Raw genomic sequence first — 16,991 nt, 5'->3', positions numbered from 1 at the left:
GATCTTAGTAGGATGGTAATGTGTTGCAAAACATATGCGTTAATCCTTTGTAATTTGTACAATTTTCGATAGTTTTAGAGTTATTTTGTAGGTTTTAGTTTCTTTTTCATTTGTTTATGTAGTTGTAGGTCCCAGTAAATTAAAGGAGTGAAAACGAGCTAAATCAGACAAGGAATGAAGAACCGGGAGCAAGGGAGGGGCCAAAAAAGCAAAATCTTGAAAATAAAGGAGTTAGCTTATCGCAAGAGATGTGGTCTTAGAGACTCGCTAGGTAGTGTCCCAACGTTGACCAAGCCTTGAAAAATTGACCGACTCTTTTGTGTTCTTGTGACTGGCTAGCGTATCGCGAAGGGCAGGAAAGGAAGTGTTTGTGTATCGCCTGCCTGGGACGTGTTCTACGTGAATTATGATTTGTTGTCCTGTTTAAACATCGTATAGGGCTCTCATTCGAATATCATTCATCACAAAACTTTGAGAGGACGTTTTGAGGAGCATAAGAGTAGGCAACAAGGTGTTAAACTCGGAGATTGAAGATCGAGATCACGTATTCAAAAGGGACTAAAGTTGCTCGCCACTGAAGAGGGACTATATTTATTGATAAATTCGTTGCCTTAATATGACTTAAAGAGGAAGTTAGATGAAATGTTTACACAAAGACCTCAAGCCAACAAATACTAAAAACAAGGTGGTTTATTTTTCTTCTTAGTATACAAATAAGAGGTATGGGACATTGCCAGGTTTTGTATGTTTGGATTGTAGCTACTTGCTATTTTAATAAGATTTATGTTGGCCGTTCAAAAAAAATCTAACTTAAAAAAATGATTTCAATTAATGTCACGTGATATTCTATTCTTAAATTTTTAATAATTGTTAATATCTAACTAATAATCATTTATATGAGTTGTGCATCCTAATTTGCTTATTAAGATACCGTTATGTAAAAAAAAAAAAAAAAAAAAACATATATGCTTAGAACCCTATATAAAACTTGCGGATTAAATTTTGTTTCTCAATTGTAGAACTTTTATCTTTTTTCTTTCTAGTAAATATGTCAATATGTTATTAATAGTTGTAAAATAATTCAAAAAAATACCATAAATAATTATGACAGATAAAGAGTTTATTTTATTTTTTAAAAAAATCGACAAAATATATGACAGAAAAGGTAGTTTATTCGGGTTATCCGAATTCGAATAAGAATTAAGACCCCTAGTTACAAGCGGGTATTCGAAATGGGTAACAACCTCTTTTTCAGTTGTCTCTCATTCTCATGCATGCATACGATCGCATAATATGATTCAAAATCCGGATGTTTCCTGTTGATCATTGAAACCCAACCCTAGTCTCTGGTGAAGGAAGTAAGTATTCCCTTTTAATTTCCTACATTTCATTCATTCCAACAAAGTAATTTATTTATGGATCAAACGACTTCTTTTGTTCATGTTTGTTTATTAAATATCTAAACGAACAGTTCACAAACACAAATTAACATAATTGAATAAATAATAACGAACACAAACGAATAACTCCAATATATACAATATTCTATCCGGTATAAGATGTTCCTATGTTAGGGGGACACTTATACGTAATGTAATAGACTCATAAACCATTCACCATAGTATATGTTTTCCTAGCTAGATGTTGTAGCACTTCATTCGTACAATTGCTTGACAAGTGAAGTTTTGTAATTTGGGAAATTTAACAATTAATATATACGGTGGTGGTACGTCAAGTATTGTTGCACTAATTTTAACGTCATTTTACTAATTCCGTGAAAATAATGTTAAAAGCGGCGGACGTTTAATCATGCATCATGTGATGTGGTGACGTTGATAGCCAAAAGACAAAAAGGTACACACACTAATCGGCCTTTGTCCCGATTGATGAGTATTATGTGTCTTAATTATGTCCAAGGCTTGATGCAAAACTACTATCAATCCGGGGGTCTCACTGGAAGCAACCTCTCTATTCCTACGTACGGGGTAGAGGTACGCCTTACCCTCCTCATACCCTACCTTTAGCTTTGCTATTAATTAGTGGGATTTACTAAGTATGATGATGATGATTTGGGGTGTTCAAAAACAGTTAAAACCAACAGAACCTTTTAAACTGAAGCAAATCAGCCAGTTTGAGATATATAGTGTTTGGTTTTTGCAGTTTAACTGTTCAGCCGAGTTTGGTAAAGACCATGTTTGTGCGGTTCGAGTTAATTGATTCCGGGCAAAACCATAGTTAGCGTTTCGGCCAATAACTTATGTCTAAACCAGACCGTGAAGCGTGAACACTTCTAGTTATATGATCATTAAGATGTACTTATGATAAGTAACAAGAAATAAAGTCACATTTTCATGTCTAAACATATGTTCTTATCTTATAACCAAACATGTTTCTGCAGTTAGACCTCACTAATGGAAGATCTAAAAGAACGTTTGCTTCCACCAAAACCTCCATCCGCCATAAACCGAAGAGACGTTTTGGGCCTAAAAAAACGCGGTCAAGGTCTTCGATCATGGATCAGTGTGGACGCCGCAACAGGAGACTCTCAAGTAATAGAAGTCGACAAATTCACAATGATGAGGAGATGTGATCTTCCTGCACGCGATCTTCGCTTACTTGATCCGTTATTCGTCTATCCATCAACAGTTCTTGGCAGAGAGAAGGCTATAGTCGTAAATTTGGAACAGATTCGGTGCATTATAACGTCTGATGAAGTTTTACTTTTGAACTCTCTCGATAACTATGTTTTACAGTATGTGGTGGAATTACAACGGCGGTTAAAAGCTGCTGGGGATGGTGATAGTTGTCGATCTGAAAGTTCGGATTTTGATAGACCGAAAGGTGGTAGGAAATTCGGGGGCGTGTTTGGATGCACGTTGCCTGATCATTTGCCGTTTGAATTCAAGGCTTTAGAAGTTGCTCTTGAGGCTGCTTGTACATCTTTAGACACACAGGTTTGTTGTATTACTTTTTTTATATAATGAGTAAAATGCACAGATAGTCCCCTGTGGATTTGTGAAATTTCACCTTTAGTCCCTAACTTTTTATAATTACACTCTTAGTCCCTGTGGTTTGACAAGTTGTTATTCGGATAGTCCCTAAAGCGGATGAAGGTTACTCGGATAGTCCCTGTGGTTTGACAAGTTGTTACCCGGACAGTCCTTGTCATTTCACACCCACTTAACCAGAAAAACTAACCTCCATCCGCTTTGGGGACTATCCGAGTAACAACTTGTCAAACCACAGGGACTAAGAGTGTAATTTTGAAAAGTTGGGGACTAAAGGTGAAATTTCACCAAACCACAGGGACTATCCGTGCATTTTACTCTTTATATAATATTAGATTAAAGTACATGAATGGTCCCTGCAGTTTACGAAAATTTTGGATTTGCCCCCTAGCTTTTCAAAAGTACACGGATGATCCTGTGGTTTGCACTTTGTAACGTGTTTAGTCCCCAGCCAATAAATCTAAGAGTTTTAGCAGGTCCAAGTTAGGGAGTAAATGCGTTACAAAGTGCAAACCACATGGACCATCCATGTACTTTTGTAAAAATATAGGGACCAAATGCGTTACAAAGTGCAAACCACAGGGACCATCTGTGTACTTTTGGAAAGCTAGGGACTAAATCCAAAATTTTGGTAAACCACAAGGACCATCCGTGTATTTTACTCTACTTTTTATATATAAGATCATATGACATTGGATTATTGGATCTTGTAATGTTTTCATCAACTCTAATTGTGTGTGGCTTACCTTTTTCTCTAAAAAAGAAACAAATTTGTTCAGTTTTAGATGTTAAAAATCCTGTTTAATTTCATCAGGCAGCAGAATTAGAAATTGAGGCATATCCATTGCTAGATGAACTTACATCAAAGATCAGCACTTCCGAGTTGGAACGTGCTCGAAGATTAAAAAGCAGACTTGTTGCATTGACTCGACGAGTTCAAAAGGTCATATAGCTTTTCTCGCGATTATTATTATTATTCAAGGTGGCAAAATGCACGGGTTAAACGGGTCGGGTTGACCCGTAACACTTTCTGCCCAAAAGTTTTAGGTTTAGCAAAAATAATTACTCTATCAACTATGATTACAAAATTACGTTATTTAACAATATGGAGTAAAGTACACGGATGGTCCTTGTGGTTAACCAAAATTTTAGATTTGGTCCTTGGGTTTCGGAAAGTGCACGGATGACCCCTGTGGTCTGCACTTTGTAACGAATTTAGTCCTCAACTATTTCCAAAAGTATACGGATGGCCCCTGTGGTCTGCACTTTGTAATGCATTTAGTCCCTAACTTGGATCTGGTGAAACCTTTAGATTTGTTAGCTGGGGACTAAATGCGTTACAAAGTACAAACCACAAGGACCATCCATGTACTTTCGGAAAGCTCGGGACTACATCCAAAATTTTGGTTAACCACAGGGAATATCCGTGTACTTTATTCAACAATATGATTTCAAACAAATAACTATATTTTTTGGTTGTAAAAATATACACTTCCCTCCATTGTCGACCCGTTTCCTTTTAGCCAACTTTTTTCCTTCGAACGTGTTGGAGATACAAGTAAATTGTTCAAAATTGTCCCTCTAATATTTATGACTTATGATTATGTTGAGCACTTGAATATTAGGTAAGAGACGAGATAGAGCAACTAATGGATGATGATGGAGATATGGCTGAAATGTATCTAACTGAGAAGAAAAGGCGAATGGAGTCATTGTTCTACGGTGGAGATCAATCTTTGGCAGAACACAAATCAACGAAAAGGATCCAATCTGTTTCTGCTCCGATTTCTCCCGTTTCTTCACCTCCTCCAACCGATCGACGGTTTGATAGAAATTTGAGCCTTGCAAGAAGCAGGCATGTTGAGAGCACAAGTAGTAGTTCAGAGAGTGCTACTGAAAACATTGCTGAGCTGGAAATGCTGCTCGAGGCTTATTTTATCGTCACTGATAACACCCTTAATAAGCTTACAACGGTATGTTAAATTAACGAGTAAAGTACATGGATGGATGGATGGTCCTGTGTTTTCAAAAGTACACCCTGTGGTTTGCACTTTGTAACGCATTTAGTCCCTAACTAACAAATCTAAAGGTTTCACCGGGTCCAAGTTAGGGACTAAATGCGTTACAAAGTGCAAACCACAAGGACCATCCATGTACTTTTGGCAAAAGTTAGGGACTAAAGGTGTTACAAAATGCAAACCACAGAGACCATCCATGTACTTTCGGAAAGCTAGGGACCAAATCCAAAATTTTGGTCAACCACAGGGACCATCCGTGTAGTTTACTCTAAATTAAACCTATTACCTTAAAATGTTAATCTATAACGGGTCAAATAGGTAAACTTCAAAAATGTGTTCAAAGCTTAGATTATATTGGTGTTTTAAGAATATAGCACATAATTGTATTTTTATTACTATAATGTATAAAATTCAAGAAAAAAGGAACAAAAATGTTTGTGAGTCAAGCCTGTTCATGTTGCAGGCTATGATGTATTGTAATCTCATTGTTGGAATGGATTCATGAATGGTCATTGACGACTTGATTTTTGTTTGTGTACTAGCTGAAGGAATACATCGATGATACCGAAGATTTCATCAATATTCAACTGGTATGTTTCTCTTATCTATTGCCAGAATTGTTAATTATATTTATCTAATGCTCACTTTGACCTTCTAAAGTTATGGTGGCTTATTTCGACCCATTTAATTGTTAATGGGTCCATATGCACATGTTTTGACTCGTTACCCAACCTGACCATCTAATCTAATGATGATCAAAAGAAATGAAATGTTATTAAAAGAAGACTTGATGTGCAGGATAACGTTAGAAACCAGCTTATACAGTTTGAATTATTACTCACAACGGCAACATTTGTTGTCACGATATTCGGTGTAGTAGCAGGAGTATTTGGGATGAACTTTAATATATCCTTGTTTAAATCCCCAACAGCATTCAAATGTGTATTGCTCATTACTGGGGTTGCAGGAGCTATTTTATTCTCTTCCTTTTTATGGTTTTTCAAGCACAAAAGATTGATGCCCTTGTAGAAAACTAATGCAAGTATGTGAATTCTAGTTAGATTTTTAATTGTGACTCAACTTATTATTGATGCAATGAAAATAAAGTAAATAAAAATAGTTTGAATATCAGTAGCATGGGTTGAGTTACGGGTCAAATACAGTGGATCGGGTTTGTTATGCCCGGAACCCTTTTTTTCCAACTCTTTTTTTATTATAATTTATATTAAGTATATATGATTATAAAAATAAATATATCCCACCAGGTTTTTGAAAATATAATTTGGATGACTTTTATTTTACATGTTTAAAGTTAAATAAAACATACCCGCAAACATAGGTAAACAGGACAAATGCCAAATGGTCTATACAAATCTTCAAACTGATGTTATGTATGCAGCTGAATCATGTAACGCTGAATTTTATTTTTTTAACAACAATTTGGATGATAAATATACAGATGAACGACATAAACATGGTACAAACAAATATGGCGTTCATTCTATGCAATAGCCAGCGGCATCTCAAATATCTGGACTGCATTTTTGACGGCATTTATGTCGATATCTACCAACTTGCCAGTTTTTGATGAAGCTATGATAAATTTACTGTCTTCTATGTTTGGAAGAAACAGTTTTGCTTTCTCTTCAGAGCCGAACAATGCCACGCTGTAAAGTCAAAGTAATTGTTCTATCAAATTGACTCAGAACGGGTCATCTTTTTACTTGTCAAAAGGGTCTGAGTTGGGTTGGCCCGAAACATTTTGGTCCAAACTTTTGAACTTTTTTTTATAAATTAAAGCAAAGTACACGGATGGTCCATGTGATTTCCAAAAGTATATAGATTGTCCATGTGGTTTGCACTTTGTAACGCATTTAGTCCCCAGCTTTTTCCAAAAGTAAACGGATGGTCACTGTGGTTTGTACTTTGTAACGCATTTAGTCGCTAACTTGGACATGCTAAAACCTTTAGATTTGTTGGTTGGGACTAAATGCTTTACAAGATGCAAACCACAGGGACCATTTGTGTACTTTTGAAAACCACAGGGACCAAATCTAGAATTTTGGTAAACCACAGGGACCATGAGTGTACTTTACTCTAAATTATTAGTGTGTTAAATATGATAACTGTTAGTCCCGAAAAACAAACAAACTATTCCAGTAATACTCTATTTCGTTATTAACAAATTTTAGCTATTTTTTTATTTTACTTGTTTGACCCATTAGATATTAACCATGACCCGAATCGACTCATTTATTAAAAACCGGGTCGATATCGATGCCTCTTATCCATTTATTTGTGGCTGAGAAACTGACCAGGGCTTTTCGCGTGCACGTGCTAGTTGTACGGCTGCTGTGTTTGTCGATATAACACCAACAGAGTCGTTAATAAGAGCAGCCAACTGCAGCATAGATTAACAAAACACGAACATTAGCTTACCTCTAATTTTTTAACAAAAATGGCAGAATTTATAACACTTAATTACTTTAATAAATAATATTATTTTAAACAATAAAATCTGAAATTCTAACCTGTCCTGGTGTGGTGATGAATAATATGTTGGTATCGTCTCCTACAATTTCTTCCACATCCTCTCTTTCCTTCTCGTGAGGAATCACATAGAGCGGTTTCACTCCCCTGTAAAAAAATCACAATCAAATAAGTAATTAGTTTTTACTTTTTAGTGTCTCGATAAACATCGCGGAGCGCCTCGCACTTTTTATAACCAAGAACCAGATTTTATAATTCGTTTCTGATTATGTCATGTTTTAGTGGTCAAATAATTAGTTTCGTATAAGTTACAACAGAACTCTTTATCCTAGAGAAAACTAAAATAACATATCCACTAGGGGTGTTCATAAACGATTAAAAACCGCCCAAACCGAAGCTAGTCGATGGTTTCAGTTTGAGATTTATACGGTTTAGTTTTGGTGGTCCAGTGGTTTGACGGTCCGGCTGATAGTTAGAAACTTGGAACCATCCGTTAAATCTTTTTTATTTATTTTTTCGTTTTTGGAATATGCAGTTATGTATATGTATTTTATATAAGATATCTTGTACGTTTTAAATGTAATACAAACTAACGATATTAGAAAAAGAAGTATCTATAAAAATCAATTCAAACCACCAAAAGCAGCCGGTCCGGCTGACCCACCCAACCTGACGGGTTTGGTTTGTCGTTTCCCAAAACCATAGTTAGCGGTTCATCCCAAAAGTTTCATTAAAACCTGGTCATTTTTATCTATTTAAATTCCTCAAAAGATGAACAAATAAAGAACTATGCTCACCTTATAGAATTTGTAATCTCTGCCCATAAATTTAGAGGTAGTAAGCTGTCAGTATCCCCCCTAGATTGCATAGAAGCTTTTGAATCCGATTGTATACCGTGTATCACAACATATTTCCCTTTTTCAACACCGGCATTTTTATATTTTTCAGCTACAACCTCTTTCACCTTTCTGGGTATCGATACTTTAAGTGGCGGAATCTCTTGTCGTGGGACCCCTCTACCGGGTCTTGCTAGCCAGTCTGTCATTTGTTTGTACCTGTTACATAATTCCTTAAAACCAATGTTTTAAAAACCGGTTTTTAAATCATATTGGGTTTGGCTCTGAAATGGTTTAACTGAGTTGTACCAGACGGTTCAACCGGGTTACTAGTTAACCTTATAATTCCATAAAATACAAATTCATCTCAAAAAATAATCCAATCTCAATTAAAATTTATGTAACTGAATCATGGTTTTATCTAAAAACAACTATTTTCTTACAAAATATTATGCATTTTTATTACTTATAAACAATATTACATTGGACGAGGTTGGTAATAGTTTCAACGACGATGGAATATTAGAATAGAAGACACTAGGTTAATTACCGGAAATATGGAAGATCGGTATTGCCTTAATATCGTATTTTATTAAAATTAAAATTTTAAGATAATGCAAACCGGTTCAACGGTTTGAACCGGATTTACCGCCGGTACGTAAGACATACCGTATTCAGGTTTTACCGGCCTATATCGTACCGGACCCGTGTCCGGTATTTAAAACAATATCTTTATAACAACCCAATGCCAATAGAGATTTGTTTTGTATATAACATAATGAGTAAAATGCCATTTTCATCTATGAGGTTTGGCCAGTTTTGCGACTTTCGTCCAAAGGTTTGTTTTTACGCATCTGGATCCAAAAGGTTTGAAATCTTGCCGTTTTCATCCGGCTCGTTAGCTCCATCCCTTTTTCTACGTTAAGTCAGGGGTATTTTCGTCTTTTTGTTAACTTAAAGGGAAACTCGGTCTTTTTCACTTTAGGACTTGCTTGTACATTATGCTAAATGTTTGTACACAGAGTGAAAAGACCGAGTTGCCTTCTAAGCTAAACAAAAAGACGAAAATACCCCTGATTTAACAGAGAAAAATGGATGGAGTTAACGAGCTGGATGAAAATGGCAAGATTTCAAACCTTTTTGATCCAGATGCGGAAAAACAAACCTTTGGACAAGTCGCAAAACTTGCCAAACCTCATGGACAAAAATGGCATTTTACTCTTATATAAATGTCTGTAGCTTTGTTATAGATTTTATATCATAACTCACATGTGATATCCACCCTCTGAGAGATTCAATCGATCAGGTGTGAATGTTTCGGACAGAAGTAATCCTGCGCCTGCTGAATTGACATTTGGGTATATGTAACTCGCTCTCTCTGTAGCCATTGACAAGAACAAAAACGAAGCGTGTCCTATACCAGCCAGTTTGGTTGATAACATCATATCATAGTACCGATTCTGCAAGTACCAAATATCACTCACTAAACTTCTTTTCAAGATGGCATTGGCTAAATGTACCCCATGTATACTCACCATGTCCCCTATTTAAGTGATTTGATATGTGTATGGACGTATAAAGGGTGGTTACAAATGTATGTGGGGCGTATAGAGGGTGGTGGTTACACATGTATACGGCCATACAGGTGTATAGAGGGTGATATGCTGGCGTATAAAGAAGAGTGGTTACACATGTACACAGACGTATAGAGAGTGGTTACACATGTATACGGGCATATAGAGGGTGGTGTACGGGAGTATAGAGGGGGTATAGATAATCGTTACACATGTATATGAGCGTATAGAGGTTGGTGTACAGACGTATAACATAGTTGCCAATAGCGAATAGCGGTAAAAGCTACCTATATGCTACGTAGCGATAGCGACGAAATAGTGCCCGCTATTTCATGTTTAGCGATAAAGTAGTAGAAAATTAAGATATTCGTACATGTATATATTATCAAAATAGGCTATTTTTACATGTATACTTCATCTAAATACGCTTCTTTATTCAATCGTGAAACAAAAAAAAAAAAACCTAATGGGCATCACCATTTATATTTATCAAAAAAAAAAAAGAATAATAAAATAATTATAGAAAAAGTCGCAATTTGTCACTTAACACCTTATAGCACCATATGGGCACATCGCTACATAGCGCGCTATATCTGCTATTGACAAGGGTTGTATACGACGGGAGTATAGAAAGGGGAGGGGGCACTCAACAAAAACCAGAGGGGTGGGGTACATTTAGCATAACCATAAGGCATCATTTCATCCAACATCCAACATAGTTATAAATTAAAAAGCAACTTTCTTCAATGTGGTACTACTAACCTTAATAAGTCCAAGAAAATCAAGGTAATCCGCAGGCTCAGGATAATCATCATCGGGGTCAATAACATCCGCCCACCTCACATTTTTATTCATCTCATACGCCTGCTTCCCTCTCGCAGAGCTCAAAACATCCACCTGAACACCCGGATACCGGTCCTTAATCAACTGAATAGTGGGAAAAAACAGCAAGTTTTCATAGACCCCACCAGCAACCACAACACAACACCTCCTAACATCCCCTCTAATCTTCAACCCAAGTGAAGCAACTTCAGGCATAAACCCCATTGGAAACTTAAGAAACCCGTATGGATTATCAGGATTCTCGGGTGGCCTGGGGTCCTCCGACTGCTTCCCTTCAGAATACTGTGTCCCATACTCCATGTCCGGGTCCTCACCCGTGTCAAATGGGTCTAGCCACTCGTTTTTTTTCTTTGTGGCATTTGGTCGAACAGTTGGTGTGCATGTGGGAAAATGAGGTTGACGATCGGTTTGGGGGTTGAGGAATGAGAGACTGGCGATTCTGGAAGTGGGTAATGATGTGGGGGTTGTGAGGAATGGTGGGATGGATTTGGGTAGAAGAGAGGTTGTAGCCATTGGTTAGAAGTTGTGATTGTGTCATCTGTAAATGGCAGGAGGAGGATACAGGTAGGGTAGAGAGGTGGTACAGGATTTGAACGTGTGGACTGTGGAAGATAATTGGATATGGTTAATGTGGGCGCTCCATTTGTAGATAGAGACTTGAAGTAACCATGTTTTATTCAAGGTTTATGTGTTTGTGGGTATAGGAAAATAATACCGGGTATGACACGAGCGTATTCCACTTTTATATGGGTTATATACAAATACAGTTTGGATGTATACGGAAAGATAGAATGACCGATTTGATAAGATAGAATGGAAGTATGTCAGTGTAACATGATTATTCGCTCATTAGGGTGTACGGGGTCGATGCGGCAGGGCATGCAGGGAGGGGAATTGCCGCCAAGGGGTTTGCCGTGTGCGGTGAAGGAGGTGTGCGGGTGATGTGCGGTGAACACTTGCCGCATGAGGGGAAGGCGAGGAGAGGGTGTAAAGGTGGGGTCCACTGGTATTCAACCAATCATGTCTTTTTTGTTTTTTTATAAAAAAAAATGGTTTGGGGTAGGGGTGAGCATATGGGTTAACCCGAACCGAACCGGGTTATACTCGACCCGGACCGAAACCCGAACAGTTGGATAATCATGAACCGAGAACTGGACCTGGGAGTTCATTTTCGGTGTCGGGTAACTTCGGTCATAGCGATTCGGGTAGTGACTAAGGGGGTGTTTGGGATTGATTTTTCAAAATAGATTATGCATTTTAAATAATCAGAATCAGATAATCAGCTGTAACAAAACGTGCTGCAGAAAGATAGCGTTGGAATTTGATTATGCTGTTTGATATCACAATAATCAGATAATCAACTATTGAGTTTTGACAAATATATATATATTTTAAAAAATAAATAAGTGAAATGACAAAAAAGGACATTAACCATCAAATCAAACAAACAATATCAAGGAGCCAATAACAACAAACTCCAGTTCAATCGCTACGCTATATGATTTCGGTGCAAGGTAAGTAAACAAATTATTCACTATTCTGCATTTGTACCGCAATTGCAACAGATAAACATTCAATTAGATTGCATAATATCTCTTGCAATTCTCTCTCTTACCGAACTCATATACATATCGTCTTGCCTACGACGTGTAGTTATGTCTTCTTGTGTTCCATTAATTCTGATGGATGTATTACCTTCAACATCTCGAGTTGGACGATAAGTTTCTTTTTGTGCTTTGTTAAATGCTTCATCAAAATGACCTTTCATCCTAATGTAGTTGTGAATTGCCATGGATGCTATCATAATGTCGACCTGTGTTTCATAAGAGTAATTAACATGCATATCTTTTAATATTGGTCACCTTGCCTTCCATACTCCAAATGTCCGTTCGATCACATTTCTTAAAGATGAGTGATAGTAGTTAAATGTCTCTTTTAGTCCTTTCGGAGCGCGTTGGGCAGCTGTTTGACCTCGACGAAAATCAGGTATATGATAACGAACATCATTTCCATTATATGGAGCAAGATAGCCTCTGGTATTTGGGTACCCGACATCAACAACATAGTACTTATCTGTATAAATTGAACTTGTACTTCAATGCAATGGGTTAAGTAAAAATATAGCATAAAACATATATAAAATAATACTAACCACCTGTTGGACGAGGAAATTTCACCTCTGGCTTACGTAATGCTTCTAAAAAAATTCTTGTGTCATGTGCAGTGCCTTCCCATCCCGCCCATGCAAATGTAAAACACATATTAAAATCACATGCTGCCATGATATTTCGGGTTGCATATCCTTTTCTACCAATATATTTTGCTTGTTCATGCTCTTGAACTGATGCCTTAACATGTGTCCCATCAATAGCACCAATGCAATCCTAAAGATACAAAAACACTAATTACGAATTCACAATACTATAGACAAAGTATTAATTCTGAATTTTGAAGTAAAAAAATAGAACACACCTTGAACATGGGGTAATGCCGAGAGTTGTGGAGGTACTTCATCATTGTAGTTTGCTTTAGGCATGATGATGTCTCCGCTAAGCTTAAGCACCGCTCTTAAGACACGATGGAAATGTCTATGAATAGTTTCCCCTGAATGATTGAAAATTTCTTGAGCTAGTCTATTTCCACATCTGTGTGCTAATATCAACAAAAAAATACCAACAGACTCTTCAATAGATACATTACGTGTCTCCTTTAGGTTGTAGTGCATTCTAAGATCCGAACATAAGCTCTTGAAAACATCAACATGTAACCTGAAATCTTCATAGCAACGTCTAGGATGACCATTGAGTATTTCTTGAATAAAAAATATTTCCTGTACGACAGGAAGTGCAACAAGGGATACGTGGGATATTCATCATATTATGTACTACCATCACCCCTTTGACGACTAAACCGCATAATAGTAAAAACCGTTTCTCATCATCTAACCAATCTTCCTCATTCGAGTCATTATTCTCATCTTCACTATCGGAATTCACATATTTACCGAGCTCTATCAAGTGTTCATCATCTAAAAATTTCTTCAACACTAGCATGTCTAGAGTCTAAACTCCAAAATTAGATCTCCATTGAAACTTCTGTCCATATCACTCTAGATTTCACATTGTTTGGTCACAGTCTTAACAAACTCACTTCAAGCCTTACACTTAATTATTTATTAACACATTAACTTCATACAGTGTTCATAAAATTTCAAAACTCAAGGCACTCCTAAATCTTAATTCATTTGTTCCAAACACACGTATGAAAATCCAAAAAAAAGTGATACTAAAACAAAATTACTACTGTTTAATGACAAATATTAATGATTAACAGATTAACTTAATACTATGCTCATAAACATTTTAAAACTTCAGAGCACTCATGAATTATCCATTCCACATACACGTATGATGACCCAAAATGCAATACTAAATTGAAATTACCACTGTTTAATGACAAACTAACAATGTAACAGTAATCAAAAACTCATAAAATCAAACCGAAACCAACGAAAATCGATTGTAAACTGTTCAAAACTGATAATTTCGACCTGAAACTCAATTTGAAATCAATGACAAACTGTTTGAAATCTTCAAAATATATAGAACTCGAACCAAAAATCATCGAATATCAATAAATTATATCGAAACTTTGTCAAAATTTATCAAAATTTCAACCGAAACTCAATGAAACTCAACTGATCCTTAAACGAAATTGATGAATAATTGTCCGAAAAGTTCAAACAACACACCGAATCACAACGAAACTCATCCGAATCACACCGAAACTCGTCGGCGACCACGTCCAACGATGGTGCACCGCAGCCGCCCCTCCCGAGTTTCTCTACATACTTAGGGTTGAAATTGAGCAAATACAGAGTTTCCTGACAGAATATAAACTCCTAAATCACTAATAAACAACACCTAACTACTAAAAACAGGGTAAAACTGAAATCGTACAAACCAAATCATATAATCGAACAGAGACGATGAGATGTACCAGATTCAGATGTGGAAAGATCCGAGAGAGATGATTTGAATGGCCGGCGATTGTATTTTGTTCTTCTTCTCCGGGAGTCCAAGGGCACAGGAGTGTATATGGCGGTAAATTTTAGAGGTAGTTATGGAGAGATAAAATAAGATGGAAAATCATGTTTTCCTGCGGTGGTGGGTGACCTACTTTTGGATTATCACGTTTTGATGTTTACAAAACGCAAAAAATCAGTTTTTAATAATTTTTTACCAAACACTCAAAATAGATTTTTTGCGATTTCAAAATACAATAATTAAAAAATCAGGTTGAAAAAGCAATCCCAAACACCCCCTAAAGACCGAAACCGATGAAGAAGGTCCAAGTCTCTGATCTCATAAATTCTTTCTAAAGCCACACCCATCGCATAGTCAAGATAAGAAGAGAAGGCTTGGTTTTTGCAGAGAAGAAAACGTTTTATAGAGAGAGAGTAATAGAAGAAGGAGGTAATTAAATGAATGAATGAATTGATGTTTACTGCATAAAGCAAAAAAAAGGTAAATGTGTATTGGAACTAGTAATTCTAATAACCAATAAAAATAAAAGTTGTAATATTTTTCAACTAGAAATTTAAGCCGTACATAATTTTATAATACTTTATTATTTACATTTACATTCCTGACAAATTTTAAATTAAGTTTCTCTCGAAACCAAAAGACACCTTATCTGTTGCATTTCTTTTCTTTTTCTCTTGGTGTTGTGTCACTTTGGCTAAGAATTCTTTGTTTGCAGGTTTCTCCAGATGAGTGTCTTTTCTTTATGCTAGTTCTACGACTACATAACAAAGTCCGGATGACAACTGTTGCTATTTCGTTCAGCTTTCTTTATGTCTTAATAACTTCGGTCCTGCTAGGATGAATTCGGTTTCCCAGGTTCCATACCCGAGAACCGACCCGAACCCGAACCCAAAATGTGCATGATGTAAGAACTGAAGAACAACTTGGTTATATGATATGGGTTCGGTTTTGGGTATTTTTCGGTTCGTGTCACAGGTATAAGTAAACCCGAATTTTGCTCACCCCTCGTTTGGGGGAAACCACCCCTTGTGTTTTTGGTCAAGAGTAGTGTATGAGAGGGGAACTGACATGAAATATCATGATTAGGTGGGTGACAATTTCCCCTCATCTCATGAGGAGTGCACCCCTTCACCCTTAGTAAAATCTAAGACAATTGGGCATTTTTGCAAGGGGAATAGATAATCCAAGTCACATACCAGATTATATCTCATACTAGGCTCGCTACCTGATGGGTATGTGTTGGGTGGTTATCTAGCCAAATATTGTGTATAACCGTGTATATCTGGTATACCCATCAATTTGTTAACAATTACCCAGGGCTGTAAACGAACCGAACGAACACGAATGAGGCCTTGTTCGTGTTCGTTCGTTAAGGAAATAAATGTGTTCACGAACGGTTCACGAACACTTACCGAACGAGATTTTATGTTCGTGTTCGTTCATTAAGGAAATGAGCGTGTTCACGAACACAAGCGAACACAAATAAATTTGGCGAACCCGATGAAGGATAAAGGTGGATGGCCCAGAGAGTAGCACTAGAACTTGAATCCCTTATTGTGGAACGGAGTAGATCATATTTGTCGATGTAAATAATGAGAAAAGAAAGGGAAATGGTGCATAAACAAGGTGAAAGAGGGTTTCCTAGTTTAATTGTTAGGGTAATGACATAAATAAAACTTTAATAGTATAAAAATTATAGATAAAATATATGAAAGTATAAAAATCTTTAATTAAAACACGAACATACGAACATAAACGAACGCAAATGAACGAATGTTCACGAACACTTTACCGAACCTTCACGAGCACAATTGAACGAACGAGACCTTTGTTCATGTTCGTTCATTTAACTAATCGAACGGAATTTCTTGTTCATGTTCGTTCGTTTATTAAACGAACGAACATAAACGAACTTCCCGCCGAACGGTTCACGAACTGTTCGCTGAACGTTTGGTTCGTTTACAGCCCTACAATTACCTATTGAAGTTCCAAAATACATTTCATGCTATTTCAGTGTCATATAATTTATTTATTACTCAGTGACTTTAAAAACATTGAAACTAAAATTTAGTGACAAAGTAATAATACTATTACCAATGATAAAAGAAGATAAAATTAAAAAAAAAAAAATTCATGTGTATGGTTCTTGCAAACATGTTTGTGTGTTTTGGGTAAT

The 16,991-nt window shown here is 36.5% G+C and overlaps 3 protein-coding genes across 10 annotated transcripts; 1 reads left to right on the top strand and 2 right to left on the bottom strand.

Moving 5' to 3' along the window:
- Positions 1-2,391: 2,391 nt before the first annotated feature.
- Positions 2,392-6,086, top strand: LOC110871495 (magnesium transporter MRS2-1). The gene is made up of 5 exons (XM_022120210.2): positions 2,392-2,954; positions 3,823-3,951; positions 4,634-4,981; positions 5,569-5,616; positions 5,825-6,086. The coding sequence occupies exons 1-5, from the start codon at positions 2,412-2,414 to the stop codon at positions 6,053-6,055; spliced, it is 1,299 nt and encodes a 432-aa protein (XP_021975902.1). The 5' UTR covers positions 2,392-2,411; the 3' UTR covers positions 6,056-6,086.
- Positions 6,087-6,363: 277 nt separating this feature from the next.
- On the bottom strand, positions 6,364-11,401 carry LOC110873782 (photosynthetic NDH subunit of subcomplex B 1, chloroplastic). Its single transcript, XM_022122776.2, has 6 exons — positions 10,689-11,401; positions 9,622-9,812; positions 8,314-8,571; positions 7,558-7,663; positions 7,342-7,427; positions 6,364-6,693 (listed from the first exon to the last, which is right to left on the bottom strand). The coding sequence occupies exons 1-6, from the start codon at positions 11,280-11,282 to the stop codon at positions 6,528-6,530; spliced, it is 1,401 nt and encodes a 466-aa protein (XP_021978468.1). The 5' UTR covers positions 11,283-11,401; the 3' UTR covers positions 6,364-6,527.
- An 883-nt stretch (positions 11,402-12,284) lies between these two features.
- LOC110873781 (putative nuclease HARBI1) lies at positions 12,285-14,993 on the bottom strand. 8 transcript variants are annotated; one of them, XM_035975782.1, is made up of 5 exons: positions 14,769-14,989; positions 13,470-13,537; positions 13,242-13,373; positions 12,922-13,153; positions 12,285-12,842 (listed from the first exon to the last, which is right to left on the bottom strand). In XM_035975782.1, exons 3-5 carry the CDS (start codon positions 13,284-13,286, stop codon positions 12,628-12,630), a joined length of 492 nt encoding a protein of 163 aa, XP_035831675.1. In that variant the 5' UTR covers positions 13,287-13,373; positions 13,470-13,537; positions 14,769-14,989; the 3' UTR covers positions 12,285-12,627. The 8 variants fall into 8 exon arrangements, with proteins under 8 accessions (XP_035831675.1, XP_035831672.1, XP_035831673.1 ...); XM_035975779.1 differs by having other exon boundaries at positions 13,465-14,989; XM_035975780.1 differs by having other exon boundaries at positions 13,470-14,989.
- Positions 14,994-16,991: the final 1,998 nt, after the last annotated feature.

The sequence above is a fragment of the Helianthus annuus genome, chromosome 8 (assembly GCF_002127325.2).
Source record: "Helianthus annuus cultivar XRQ/B chromosome 8, HanXRQr2.0-SUNRISE, whole genome shotgun sequence".
Lineage (NCBI taxonomy): Eukaryota > Viridiplantae > Streptophyta > Magnoliopsida > Asterales > Asteraceae > Helianthus > Helianthus annuus.
The sequence above is the reverse complement of the archived record's forward strand: the minus strand, read 5'-3'. Positions and strand labels throughout refer to the sequence as shown.

Coding starts and splice junctions, on each gene's coding strand:
- LOC110871495 (XM_022120210.2), top strand. CDS start 2,412: ATGGAAGATCTAAAAGAACGTTTGCTTCCACCAAAACCTCCATCCGCC. Junction 2,955..3,822: donor GTACATCTTTAGACACACAG/GTTTGTTGTATT, acceptor TAATTTCATCAG/GCAGCAGAATTAGAAATTGA. Junction 3,952..4,633: donor TGACTCGACGAGTTCAAAAG/GTCATATAGCTT, acceptor CTTGAATATTAG/GTAAGAGACGAGATAGAGCA.
- LOC110873782 (XM_022122776.2), bottom strand. CDS start 11,282: ATGGCTACAACCTCTCTTCTACCCAAATCCATCCCACCATTCCTCACA. Junction 7,664..8,313: donor GAGATTACAAATTCTATAAG/GTGAGCATAGTT, acceptor ATTTTTTTACAG/GGGAGTGAAACCGCTCTATG. Junction 7,428..7,557: donor TCATCACCACACCAGGACAG/GTTAGAATTTCA, acceptor TCTATGCTGCAG/TTGGCTGCTCTTATTAACGA.
- LOC110873781 (XM_035975779.1), bottom strand. CDS start 13,286: ATGATGAAGTACCTCCACAACTCTCGGCATTACCCCATGTTCAAG. Junction 13,154..13,241: donor GGCATTACCCCATGTTCAAG/GTGTGTTCTATT, acceptor TTGTATCTTTAG/GATTGCATTGGTGCTATTGA. Junction 12,843..12,921: donor ATTTCCTCGTCCAACAGGTG/GTTAGTATTATT, acceptor CAATTTATACAG/ATAAGTACTATGTTGTTGAT.